We start from the raw sequence: 14,454 nt of genomic DNA on the forward strand, positions 1-14,454 counted from the left end.
GGGGACTTTTGGCTAATAACTTCATAATGAATAGGTATGTACGTTTCTTACCCTAGTCGTGCCAGTTGGCACAATATTAGTTTCTTCTCTGGCTCTTGCAAAAACCTTACCATCGACATATTTATCAGGGAAAGATTTAATAAAAGATGGAAGATCTACGTTCTGGGTATCAGGTCTATGCAGTAGAGCAACAGACAAAGCATAATTGAAGAGGTAGGGGTTGACACGATCTCTAGTGTATACAGCAATGGATAACAAATCGTCTGTATTACGCATACCTAAAAGAAAATTGTAAAAATAGAATTTCGTATATTAATATAATTATTTCGAAATAATTATTGTAAAACTGGCAATACCATAAACATATAAAAGTATTATCCAAAAAATTTAAACAATAGGAAATAAATTTAACATTTCAACCACATTCAAAACAACAAACACATTGAGATCCATTTTATCTACAACTAAACTTAACAACGAACAAGAAAGAACAACGAATTATATTTATAAAATACCTTGTGAATGCGAATATTTTATTCAGGTGAAACATCAATACCATTAAACGTAGAATAAGTGAACATCAATCATATTAAAAATAGAGAATTTGATAGATCTCAAATATGTAAACGCATGGGACAATGCACATAAACTTCAGTTGAAAGATTCAAGTAAAGTTCTGACAGAACCACATGGTAAAAAGAGAAAAATCAAAGAAGCGGCTCTAATTATGTTAAATGAAACCAACTGTGTTGCAAATTCCACGGCAAAATGCAGTAGGATGTTACCCATATTAAAAGAGGAAAGCAGTAGAAAGAAAATACAACGATTAGTAATCAATAACATATTGAGGATATATCATTTATACCTAAAAAAAGATACACATAAAATCAGAGTTTTTTTTGTTAATTTTGAGAGTAAAATAAATGTTAGACCAAATACTCAAGGCAGTTGATTACTTAAGACAAGGTATATACAGGTTTTCTTTTATCTAACTCCATATTTGCTTACCTATGTAAATATTGATAAGCTGTCCAGCGATCTGTCGGTGTCTAGGAAGAAATAAAGAAAAGTTTTCGTCTCTCTTTAAGTCCAAAACATCTCCCAGATAAGGAATCGAAATAGGTTTCACTTGAATTTTTCCTCCAAGGGCTTCTTCTCCAAATTTTGACACAAGTTGAACGCCAACAGTTTTGTATTGGTCAGGCTAAAATAATATATAATCCAAAGGAGAAGAATTAGACAACAATATACAAACACATATCTGAAAAAATAATAGCAAATAAATTGAAAATACGTAGCAGAACTTCAAAAATTCTCTAAATGAGATAGAAAAACTAACTGTAAACATACTGAAGGCTTTGGACGAACAATAGTTGCCATTTTGGGCTGAATTTCCTTATTAAAGGAAAATACAGGAGTAAAATTCTACAAAACGATAATACGCCCAGTCCTGGCATATGGTTACATGGACTCTAACAAGCAAGTAGTAATGAAAACATATTATAATGTTTCGAAAGAAAAGTATTAAGGCAACTTAAGTGTGTAAGGAGTGTGGAGAAAACGATACATCTTCGAATTTTTTGTGGAATAGTCCACAAACTAGATGTCCTAAAATACATTGTGATCGGATGTCTGAGGTGGGTATGGCATGTAATGCGGATGGAATAGATAGAAAAACGCTCATGGTTAGACCAATTATGATTGGCGGAGGAAGTGCGGGGAACTGAATAAAAAAGACACACAATAGAAAAACAATTTTGATGTTTTAGATATAGGGGAGTGCAATTAGAACGAAAATATGCATTGTTTCGGAAAAATTTAAACAAGCTTATATTTTTCTAAAACTTATTTTGTTAGTTTATATACATGTTAAAGTAAAAAGTTCTACTCGCAGATTTGGCCGCTAATTGTTTATTAATTGTTTAAACAATAACAATTGTTTTGTATAAATAATTTTAAAAATATCGTTAAATTCATCATTTTACTTTGATCAAATATGTTTCTATTTTGTTTGTGATCATGCTGAATCCGAATATGGCATTGCAATTTGAAAATTCTTATAGAGAAGCTCTTATACAGTGTGTCTGCGTAGCTAGGAACCACATGGCAAACTTTTTTATTATCAATTTTACGAAAAAGTTATTCCTAATAAAATGCTCTGGATAGTCAAAACTCTAAAACCCAACCATCAGATATCAAATTTTATCAATTTTATACGAGTTATGTCAAAAATATTCATTTCGTTAAAGGGTAAAGTACCTTTATATTCCAGAATATCAAAAAATGCTATTATGAAAAGTTGTTTTAAATTAGAAACTATGTCTAAATATACAATTACATTATTCTAATCGAAAAAAAAAATTTAAATTTTTTCTCAAATTACGGATATTTATCATCATTTTATTACAATTATGATAACTATTTTATTATCACTTTTACGAAAAAAAGTTATTCTTCATAAAATGCTCTCCCTAGTCTAAAATCCAAGATACAAGCATTTATCAGACTTTTTCAATTTTATACGAGGTATGTAAAAAATATGAATTTTTCTTAAGAGTTTAGTGCCTTTATTATTTACAATATTTTAATTAGAAGGATGTAATTGAACACTAAAACAAATTTTTTAATTCCAAACAACTTTTCTTTATAACAATTTTCGATATTGTGAAATGTAAAGGTACTTTACTCTTGAGTGAAATTCATATTTTTTGACATACCTCGTATAACATTAATTAAATGTGATATTTGATGATTGCATCTTGTATTATATACGATGCAGAGTATTTTATAAAGAATATTTTTTTCGTAACAATAACTGACAATAAAAAAGTTATCAAAAGATTTCACGTTACGCAGACATACTGTATAAGAGCTAAAAAATTTTTTTGCTGAATATTTATTATTGTTGAAGCTTATTATTAAATGTATTTTAGGTAAGTTTTACAGAAAAAAGTTTTGATCATTTTGTATAAACATTTTTTTAGCTGGCAATTTTCGGTTTTTGTATTACATTTTTGTTATCTTTCTTAATGTTCTTAAAAATAAATAGTTTATTTCATTTCTAAAGCAAAATGTTTTAGTGCATTTTAAAGATTGCATCCTAAGATTAAAAAAAAACACTTGTAAAACTTTAATAGGTCTGTTAAAACTTGAGTAATACCGTCTTAAATTGGTGGTAATTCTATAAAACTACGAAGATTTCAAAAATTACATTTTTTGAGACGTCATATCATTTGAATTAAATTTTTGAGATTTTTTTTGGATTAAACATCATTTAGCAAAATGCTTGAAAGGTAAGTTGTACACAATTGAGAGTTTTATAAGGAAAATTGTATTAGTTACACATTTTTAAATCATTTTTAAACCAAATTCATGTAAGGCTCATTTTCCGTCCAAACCGTACTTATACGCATACATTTTATTTCTTTCTATTATAACCATAAGACAGCTTAATTATTCTTCTTTCATATTCAATTTAAAAAATTTCATTTGATCCATTAGTTAAAGAATTACATTAAAATAACCCAACCATGCACTTCGCCGTGCGTTAGTTTACAGTGGGCCAATTTTTGTGAGCAGGGTGACTTTAGCGTTATAAATAAAAAATTATAGAAGATACAGATTTAATTTTAGAACATTCTATAAGTTTTTTTTTGTAAAATTTTCTGAATTTTTCAATGGTCGAGTCAGTTTTTTTCTAAAATTTATATTTTCGGAGTTATTTAAAAAAACATCTAATTTCGTACTTCATTTGTTTAATAAAAAATGAAGCACCCACTTCTCGAGTCGAACTTTTGATATGTTGTTTATTAAACATTTCTTAATGAAATTACAAAAAGTTCTATCTTGTTTGATTTTTTCCGAAGTGAAAATCTATATGCACTCCCCTAATAGATTCATTTTTTGGGTTAATGATAGAAAAAGCGTAAATATGTTTGTGGTGTGTAAGGGGGTAGTGAAGAGTAATGATGCCGTATCGTGTTGGCATCACTTAGCCTCTCCTACTCAATTCCTATCTTCACCTCCACAGACCGGTAACCTGAGGAACCCCACTGGAGATTAAGTAACTCACCCCCAGTGGAAGGTAGGGTCAGGACTGACGAAGAAGGGAGCCTTGGTAATCTGATGAATAGGGAATTAAGCGAAGCAACCCTTCCTTGTAATACTCAGTTGTTGCGAATACAATGGCTAATGAAACAAACGAACGCATAGAGATTTGAATGGAAGGACATAGCCCGATAGGCAAAGACCTATCTAGGATTATGATGCCAAAAGAAGAAGAAGAAGAATATACAAACAGCATTTATGTAAATTTAAACAATTTTGACTCACCAAATATTCCGCAGGCACATCAAATATAGTTTTGTCGTCTCCTTTGGGCATAATACACAACTCTTTGGGCCTGTCAAATAATTTTACAAGGTTTTTGGTAGTCGCCATTGTGCTTTAGTAACAGCAATGACTTAAAAATGTTTTCTTATATTCAAAATAACGGATTTATTGTAACAATTAGTTTTTGTAAATAAAATTGGGCTTTATATAAAGTCAAAAATGTGGTTTATTGGTATATATCAGGTAGCCCAGCAATTATCTTGGTTGTTTTTAAAAACAAAAATAATTTTCTGTACGAAAATAAAAGATAGATAGGGTTAAATAACCGACAGTATCATACTCCATGAAAAAGACAAAATAAGATTATCTATATCTAAAATCAGCTAACCATAATGTTGACTCTTAAAAATACACTAAGCATCAAAATTAACGCACCACCACCTTAAAAATGGGACATTTTTGATGTCTTGTATTTCCTAAACCTGTTTGTCCCATTTTAGCGATTTTTTAAATATGTTATAGCTTTATTCTTCAAAAATATCGATGTAATAATATTTTTGCTAAACAGATAAGTGTCATTGTATACCGGGTGTAACAATAATAGTGTTTTTTTCCTCAAAGTTTGGAACACCCTGTGGAATATTGTGGCGTATATATAACTTAATATTGAAATTAAAACTCAACTATAGCTTTAGGCTTTCTTAACATTATGCCTTTTGATTCATTGGCTTATGTGGGATAATAAAAAAGTTAGGGACTTTAACAACTAGCAACGTTCTTCATTAAAAATTGAGACAAACTTTAAGGAGTTTATGATTCCTAGGATTCTGCATGAAAAAATAATGACCGTTTGCTTTATAAACATATGTCTGCCAATGCTTTGTTTACAAGATACGAGATGTTGAATTTCTTCTTACAAACTGACGATTTATTTATTGCTCTAAAACCGATTGAGATATGCAAATGAAATTTGGTAGGTTTTAAGAGGTAGTTCTTGCGGATTTTTTGGCATACAATTAAGAATTTTATATTCACCATTGGCGTACATACGGGTAATATGACCGGTTAGTATGACCCGTATGCCCGCCAATGGTGAATATAAAATTCTTAATTGTATGTCAAAAAATGTACAATAACTACCTCTTAGAACCTATTAAATTTTATTTGCATATCTCAACCGGTTTTAGAGCAATAAATAAATCGTCAGTTTATAAGAAAACATTCAACACCCCGTATCTCGGAAACGAAGCATTTGCGGACATATGTTTAGTGTTGCCCAAATGCAAGACCAAGACGAGACTTAGACAGTTTTGGTCTTGGTCTTGCGCCAGTACACCTAGTCTTGGTCTTGGTCTTGGTATTGCACTCCCGGTCTTGGTCTTGGTCTTGGTCTTGCAGCAAGAGTCTTGCAAGTCTCGCAGTTGCCTATTAGCCTATTGTATATCTTTGAACAACGTAACAGAGAGGTACATTTTAAACTGGAATATCATAGCCATAGTAAATACCAGCCAAATTAATAAATATCTAGACCAGCGGTTCTCAATCTGTGGTGCATGTACCACTGGTGGTACATAATATCATTATTTACGATGGTACACAAAACGCAAAAACAGCCAAAATCACCACCACAATTATTATAATTTATTGTTAATTAGATTCAGTTAGGTAGTAACAAAAATAATAAAAAGTTTTTTGTGGTACATGACTCAAAAAGATTAAGAATTACTGATCTAGACAATTGACACCAGGTGGGGTTTGAACCCACGATCTAAGTGATCCGTGCATATGTTCTAATGACTAATGTGCATAACTAACTAAAGTTTATTAGAAACTTATGTATTTTATTATCCAATATAAGCGAATGAATAAAAAAAAATAATGTTAAGAAAATATGAGGATATCGTTTTAATTTCAGTATTTTATAAATGCTAGAATATTCCACAGAGTAATGATGAAAATTCCACTCTGAGAAAAAACACAGTTTGATTGGTACCTACACCCGGTGTACAATGACAATAATTGATCTGTCTAGCAACAATATTATTTCAGCGACATTTATAAAAATAAGACAACATATATTATTAAAAAATTACTTAAATCGGACAACAGGTTTAGGCAATTCGAGACATTAACAATGACCCGTTTATAAGGTGGTGCATAAATTTTTTGGAGAAGTCTATATCGTTATTACATAGTATTTCGGTATTTTGTTACGGTATCCGGCATTATCTGTTCTTTTGCCTCGTTCTCATACTTTTAAATATAAGCCGCGCTGTTTCGGCAATTTTTTTTAATGGAGTGACCTCATAGCACATTCATCAAAAACAATACAATGGTCTTACTATTCTATATTACCGATAAGACATGTGGTGTCTAAATTCCTAGAAAACTAATAATGAAAAAAATGAATTAATTATTAGGTATACTTTTTATCAAGGTGGCATATTATCCTTAAAAATTTGGATACGATATTCGATATTTCTATCGGCGTGGCAAAGCAAGAATGTTATGTTATGATTAGAAGGCGACTATTCTCATAACCCAGACAATTAATTTCAGAGAAGTCGTCTGCTGGGAAGGATTGTACAAAATATTTTATTTTTACATTGTAATAATGACCTCTGATTACATGTCAAATGTGTCAAGTGCTCTTTAAATGGATATTTTGATTCCCTATGTATGTATGTGTATGGTATTGTTCGTTTCGTAATGCGCATAAGTCCAATTTTCAAAATTTTTGTTACAATTTTTTTTGTTTCTCATAAAGTATCTAAGAATATATTCGAACTAATATACTCCCTAAAACGACCCTCAGTTCTAACTGCAAGACGCAAGAGTCTCGCAGGCTTAGTCTTGTTCTTGCTCAAGTCTTGCATGGTAAGTCTTGGTCTTGGTCTTGCTAAAATTTGGCGGTCTTGTTCTTGGTCTTGGTCTTGCGAAAACGCAAGAAAAAGACCAAGACTGCAAGACCAAGACCGATCTTGGGCAACACTACATATGTTTATAAAGCAAATGGTCATTATTTTTTCATGCAGAATTACCCGTTAAAGTTTGTCGTACTTATTTAGAAACACCCTGTATTGATGAATAACATGGCTAGTTCTTAAAATACCTAACTTTTTTATTATGCCACATAAACGAATAAATCGAAAAGCAAAATTATAGGAAAGCCTAAGCCTATAGTTGAGTTTTAATTTCAATATTTTATATATGCTAGAATATTCCACAGGGTGTTCCAAACTTTGAGGAAAAAAACACACTATCATTTTAACACCCGGTATACCATGACACTTACCTGTTTAGGAATAATATTATTACATCGATATTCTTGAAGAATAAAGCTATAATATACTAAAAAAATCACTCACATCGGACGACAGGTTTAGGCAATAGGAGACATCAAAAATGTCCCATTTTTAAGGTGGTGCGTTAATTTTGATGCTTAGTGTAAATAGCAATGTGATAAACAGCGATTATTATTAGTTTTGGGTAATTCGACGTTGAAGTTGCCTTTACCATCTTAACCTATGCTTTATCATGGCAGCAAATAAGTGATGTCACATACAATACACATACCCACACACACAACACACACATACGTTATTTTAATGAATTTAGCTAGTCTACGTATGATTTCTGAGTAACAATCGTCATTGTTGATTATCAAGGAGCACTACTACCCTACTAGATATCGGTTTATAACGTTCTCCGCTTTTTTCCGGCTTTTGATCGTCACCTCGTCCAGTTATTCCAAAGGTCCTCTTTTTTGTTTCTTTCTCCCACCTGTTTGTCTATTCCTTCACTCCAACTTTTTTTCCGCCTACCTGGTTTTCTCTTTCCTTCTGGTTTCTATTTTAGTATTGCCCTTCCTAACCAGATTTGTCTTGTTGATGAGTCATCATCAGCGGTAGAGGTGTGGGGAGTAAACCAGACACCTCAGATCACGTTTGCCCCGGGGCCCTCAACTTCGTACTTACGGCCCTGCGTGGTCATGTCGTCTAATATGAGATCTTTTTTTGTTCTCGTTTCCCCATTGTTCTAAATTTTTGTTTCCATGTTTTTAAAGCGCTTTCGAGGTATGTTTTAAATAAATTAGGGGACAGGCAACATCCTTGCTTTAATCTTTTGGAGTTGCTATTTGTGTCCCTGTTTTTTTTTGTTATTAGTTGATTGTAGAGTACTTCTACCTTATCCTCATCTTGAGCAAATGTCCACTAGGGTGGTTCAAGATATTATGTGAAAAACTCAAGTTGACTCAATGGACCCCCCAATTCGTTTTGAATTAATAAAAGAAGTAAGGAGCCAAAATATGAAAGCCATAAGTCACTTGGAAGGCAGTGCTCAATACTGTTAACGGGAATATTTTTATAGATTTTTGAAAAAATTACAAGACATATTAGGATAGAATCAACTATTTTCAATGGGAAATAAGCCACAATTTTACCAAAAAAATTATTTTATTAACGTTTTGACGCCCAGGTCGGGTGTCGTTGTCAAAATATTTATTGTCGTTGATATTATTTTGTATTTTGATAACGACACCCGACTTGGGCGTCGAAACGTTAATAAAATTATCTCACAATAAAACACTGAAAAACGTTTGTTTTCTATACTTCCACAAAATTTATTACAACTATGTTATTACTACAGCTGTTTCGGCAAAGTGCCTTTCTCAAGTAATATATTTTACAATGTGTTTGCCTTTTTAAGTCTTTAACTGAAGAGGTTGAGGAGTGGGGAGCTGTTTGTCTCGAGTTGGTCATTCAGAATTATATCTGTATTTTTTAATTTATTAATTTCCATTGATTCTAAAAGTGATAGCTTAAGGCCTTTATTTTGAATATGTAGAATTTGAAACTCTTTATTGAAAGAATGATTATGATCTAGAAGGTGAAGTGCGTATGTAGAAGTGTCTGTTTTTCTATTGTTGAAAGCCCTTTTGTGTTCTGGTATCCGTTTGTCAAAAGTTCTGCCAGTTTGACCGATGTAAGTTTTCGGACAGTCACCACAAGTTAGTTTGTACACACCACTCTGTAGTTGCTTTCTCTTTCGGCTTTTATTGTTTTTAATATGTTTGCTTTTGTTGTTAGTTCTGAAAGCTGGTGTTATTCCTTTCTATTTTATGTATCTGGCTATTCTTGTTGTTATTTTGCCAGTATATGTGAGAGAGCAGAAGGTACTGGGTTCTTTCTGTAGTGGTGGATACACTAATTTCAAGGCTTTCTTATGGAGTTTTTGGTTTAAAATATTGTTAACTGTTTGTTCGTTATAGCCATTGTTTACTGCTATTTGTCTAATGATATAAGCATAAGAAAGCCTTGAAATTAGTGTATCCACCACCACAGAAAGAACCCAGTACCTTCTGCTCTCTCACATATACTGGCAAAACAACAACAAAAATAGCCAGATACATAAAAAAGAAAGGAATAACACCAGCTTTCAGAGCTAACAACAACTTAAGCAAACATATTAAAAACAATAAAAGCCGAAAGAGAAAGCAACTACAGAGTGGTGTGTACAAACTAACTTGTGGTGACTGTCCGAAAACTTACATCGGTCAAACTGGCAGAACTTTTGACAAACGGAAAGCAGAACACAAAAGGGCTTTCAACAATTGAAAAACAGACACTTCTACATACGCACTTCACCTTCTAGATCATAATCATTCTTTCAATGAAGAGTTTCAAATTCTACATATTCAAAATAAAGGCCTTAAGCTATCACTTTTAGAATCAATGGAAATTAATAAATAAAAAATACAGATATAATTCTGAATGACCAACTCGAGACAAACAGCTCCCCACTCCTCAACCTCTTCAGTTAAAAACTTAAAAAAGGCAAACACATTGTAAAATATATCACTTAAGGAAGGCACTTTGCCGAAACAGCTGTAGTAATAACATAGTTGTAATAAATTTTGTGGAAGTATAGAAAACAAACGTTTTTCAGTGTTTTATTGTGAGATAAAATGAACTTCCATCAAGTAACGGTCGAATCCATCAATTGTTAATAAAATTATTATTTTGGTAAAATTTTGGCTTATTTCCCATTGAAAATAGTTGATTATAAACATGCCACAAGGAAATAGCTTCAGAACAACATTTACATTTTATAGTGAAGACCATAATAAAACTGAACTCTTTAAATTTTCTCTTTGGAAATGGATGGTTTCTGTAGAATTTCTAGAACGGCCTTCTTTGTTGGTTTAGTCAGGACTTGTTTTCGATTAGCCTCGACAATCTTCAGTAACAGCTGTTTTTCGTCCTCATCATTTGTTAAAATCTTAAAATAGTTTTACACCTCTTTCTGCGATGTCATTGACCACTTTGATTTTATTTACTGTATTTTTGCCTCTTTAAACGTCGGGTCCTGTTCCCATTCACTTGGGTGCTTGTTTAAAGCTTTGCATAATGTTTAGCTTAGTAAACAACATTGTTCTACTATTAGCAAAATCTGCCAATTCACATTCATCACTTAATGAAATCGGCATTTCCTCTAATCATCCTTGGCGGTGCCGGGACAGACATCTTATTCACTATGCTCACTTTGTTTTCAAGGCTCACTTTATTGGAAAAAAGTGATAACCTGACCATTTCGTCAGATAGGTACCACAAATGTGGCTGTATGGCTTTTATGATAGTTTTAGATATTCATCAATGAATATCTAGCATTGGTATTCATCAATGACGCTGTATTTCCCAGCCCCTTTCCAAAAAATTAGGTCGTTGAAAGCTGCATTGGCGCTGATTGGAGCCACAACCCAGTTTTTCACATACAAAAGTGCATCTTCTTCTTCAAGTGCCATCTCCGCTACAGAGGTTGGCAATCATCATAGCAATTTTAATTTTTGAGGCAGTAGCTCTAAATAGTTGTTTTGAGCTGCATCCAAACCATTCTCTCAGGTTCTTCAGCCATGAAATTCGTCTTCTGCCGATGCTTCTTCTGCCATCTATCTTTCCCTGCATTATGAGTCGCAGGATGCCATACTTCTCGCCCCGCATCACATGTCCGAGGTACTGTAGTTTTATTTCTTTAATTGTAAATTCAACTTCCTTCTCTTTACCTATTCTTCTCAGTACTTCATTGTTCGTAACTCTATCTACCCAGGAAACCCTCATAATTCTTCTATACGTCCACATTTCAAAGGCGTTAAGTCGTCTCATTGTCTCTACATTTAACGTCCATGATTCCAGTCCATAGTATAGTACACTATATACGTAACATTTTGTTAGGCGTACTTTAAGAGCTAATGTTAAATCTTTGCTACATAGGACCTTTTCATTTTCATAAAATTAAAAACGTGCTTTCTCGATTCTTACTTTGACTTCTGCAATGTAGTCATTATTTTCGGTTATAAGTGTCCCTAGGTAGGTGTACTTTTTTTACTCTTTCGATCTGCTGGCCCTCTACTATCAAGATTTCGTTAGTATTATGGTTGTTTTTACTAATTTTCATAAACTTTGTCTTTTTGATATTGAGAGAGAGTCCGTACTCCCTACTACACCTTACTATTTTACTCATGAGTATTTGCAGGTCTTGTAAATTATCGGCTATTATTACTGTATCATCTGCATATCTGATGTTGTTAACTAAGACTCCATTTACTCTTATGCCGACTGTTTCATCTTCCAGAGTTTCTCGCATTACCTCTTCAGAATAAGCGTTAAATAATAGAGGTGATATATGCAGCCTTGCCTGACTCCTCTCTTTATTTCCATTTCTTCAGATGTTTATGTTTCAATTCTTACTATTGCTCGCTGATTGTAATAGAGATGTGTTATAAGTCTTAAATCTCTTTCATCTAGGTTTTTAGTTTTTAGAATTTCGATGAGTCGGTCATGTTTTACTTTATCAAACGCTTTATTGTAGTCTATAAAACAGACGTAAAGAGAACGGTTAACATCCAAACCTGTGTCAGCACGTTGAAGGAGAATAATGCCTCTCTGGTGCCCATTCCATTGTGGAACTAATATTGAGTGTCACTAATATCCAGCTCCAGTTTAGAGTGCATTCTGGCGTGGAAAATTTTCAGCAGAATTTTCAAGGTATGTGACATTAAGCTTATGGTTCGGTAGTCACTGCATTCTTTGGCATTCACTTTTTTTGGCAAACACACAAATGCTGATGTCAACATTTCTCTAGGGATGAATCCCGTAGTATAGATAGCGTTGAACAGTTCTACTATTATGTCCAGGTTTTTCTCGTTGACCAACTTTATCAGCTCGCTAGGTAATTCATCTGGACCAGCAGATTTATTGGTTTTCGTAGAGTTTATTGCCTGACTAACCTCTGATTTGGTTATCTCTGGGCCTACATCTCCGGTTTGGCTATCTACGGATTACTAGCTTCTCTCTGGTCATGAAATAGTTCCTCGATGTACTCTTTCCATCGTCGTGGTTTTCGTTCTGTCTCCAATATAAAATTTCCGTTTTTGTCGAGCAATATATTTGAGGTTCTTCTATTTCCTATTCCGGCTAGTTCTTTGACTTTTTTATGTAGGTTGAAGTTGTCATATATGTTTTGAAGTTCTTCTATTTCTTTACATTTTTCAGAGAAGTAGGTTTCTTTAGCCTCCCTAATTTTTCTTCTTATTTGGTTTTGAAGCTGTTTATAGCGAGTCTTATTAATTGTTTTGTTTTTTCTTCTTTCATTCATCAACTCTAGAATTTCCTCCGTCATCCATTCTTCTTTCTTAAATTTGGTTGTTTTAAGTACTTTTTTACTTGGCTCTAATATAGAGGTTTTGAAGAATTGCCACTGTTGTTCTACGTTGCAATTATTTCTTGGGTTTCTATCTAGATTTGTGTTGATTTCATGTTTCAAATTTTCTTTTATTTCTTCTGACTTAAGTTTCTGTATGTTAAGTTTATTGTTGTTGCGGCTTTTTTGCGTCTTTTTTAGTTGAAGTTGAAACCTAGCAATAAGAAGACTGTGATCAGAAGATACGTCCCCTCCTGGATATGCCTTTACTACCTGAATTGAGTTTCGATATCTGTGCTTTATTAGGATGTAGTCAATTTGATTTCTGACGATTTTGTTGTCTTTGTCAGCTGGCGATTTCCATGTATAAATGCGTCGCTTAGGTAATTTAAAGAATGTATTTGCGACTACAACATTATGTTCCTGGCAAAATTCTATTAGGCGATCCCCTCTGTCATTTCGTTCGCCAAGTCCATATGGCTCTACATTAGGGTAGCATTTTCCTTCGCCAATTTTTGCATTGAAATCACCCATGATCACTGTTATGTCTCTAGATGCTGTGAGCTGTAATGTTTTTTGAAGTTCGCTATAAAAGTTCTCTATTTCTTCTTCATTTTTGTCAGCAGTTGGCGCATAAATCTGAATTAGGTTCATTTTTCCATGAGCTGTCAATAACTGCAACATTATAATTCTTTCGGACACCGGAACGAAGCCTGTTACTGATCTCGTTACTTTTTCACTGAGGATCATAGCAACACCACATCTGTGTTGGGTGTCGCTGCTTCCAGAGTAATAGAATCGCCCATTGTCTGTATTGAGTTCGCCAGAACTGGCCCATCTTGTATCGCTTATTCCTAATATATCGATATCTAGTCGCATCATCTCTTGCTGTATATTCCTCAGTTTTCCAGGTTCATACATACTTCTTACATTCCATGCAGCGATTTTGTAGGTGTATTTGTATATATTTAGGGAACAGGGATTTCGCTGACTAACGGCCTGGGAAGCCCTGTCGTTGCTATTGTTTCTTCCCCTGCCGAATCTTGGCATCCGAGAACCATGATTAGTAGGTTGTTGATTGTCATTTCTGTAAGCCATGACAATTTATAGGAATACTCCATGAGTCTTTAATGCAGTGGTTTCCCGTTGCCTTCTGAATTCTTATACCGTTGACCATTCTGTAGGGTTCATCCGCCTTCGAGACCGATTTCTCAGTCTCAGGACAAAAGAGTGCCCTGCCACTTACCAACTCATCCGCCCGAAGCCGTTGGTCAGTAAGTGGGGGATTGCTTATACCGGCATCGAAACGGATAAATCTAAGTTTTCTTTTTCCTTATTTGTGAGATGGTGAACTCCTTGACCTAGAAAAAGGTACAACTTATATGCATAAATAAGCTTAGCCATCCGCCGACCGTGGTGTAT

The 14,454-nt window shown here is 33.5% G+C and overlaps 1 protein-coding gene across 1 annotated transcript in view; it reads right to left on the reverse strand.

The window, feature by feature from the left end:
• LOC126886334 (uncharacterized) overlaps nucleotides 1–14,454 on the reverse strand; it is a 121,017-nt gene that overhangs the window by 21,017 nt on the left and 85,546 nt on the right. The window contains exons 20-22 of the mRNA XM_050653205.1: nucleotides 4,333–4,446; nucleotides 1,009–1,204; nucleotides 52–278 (exon numbers count right to left, since the gene is read on the reverse strand). Coding sequence (XP_050509162.1) covers nucleotides 52–278; nucleotides 1,009–1,204; nucleotides 4,333–4,446 — 537 coding nt within the window. The remainder of the gene's footprint in view (nucleotides 1–51; nucleotides 279–1,008; nucleotides 1,205–4,332; nucleotides 4,447–14,454) is intronic.

Source organism: Diabrotica virgifera, chromosome 6 (genome assembly GCF_917563875.1).
Source record: "Diabrotica virgifera virgifera chromosome 6, PGI_DIABVI_V3a".
Classification (NCBI taxonomy): Eukaryota; Metazoa; Arthropoda; class Insecta; order Coleoptera; family Chrysomelidae; genus Diabrotica; species Diabrotica virgifera.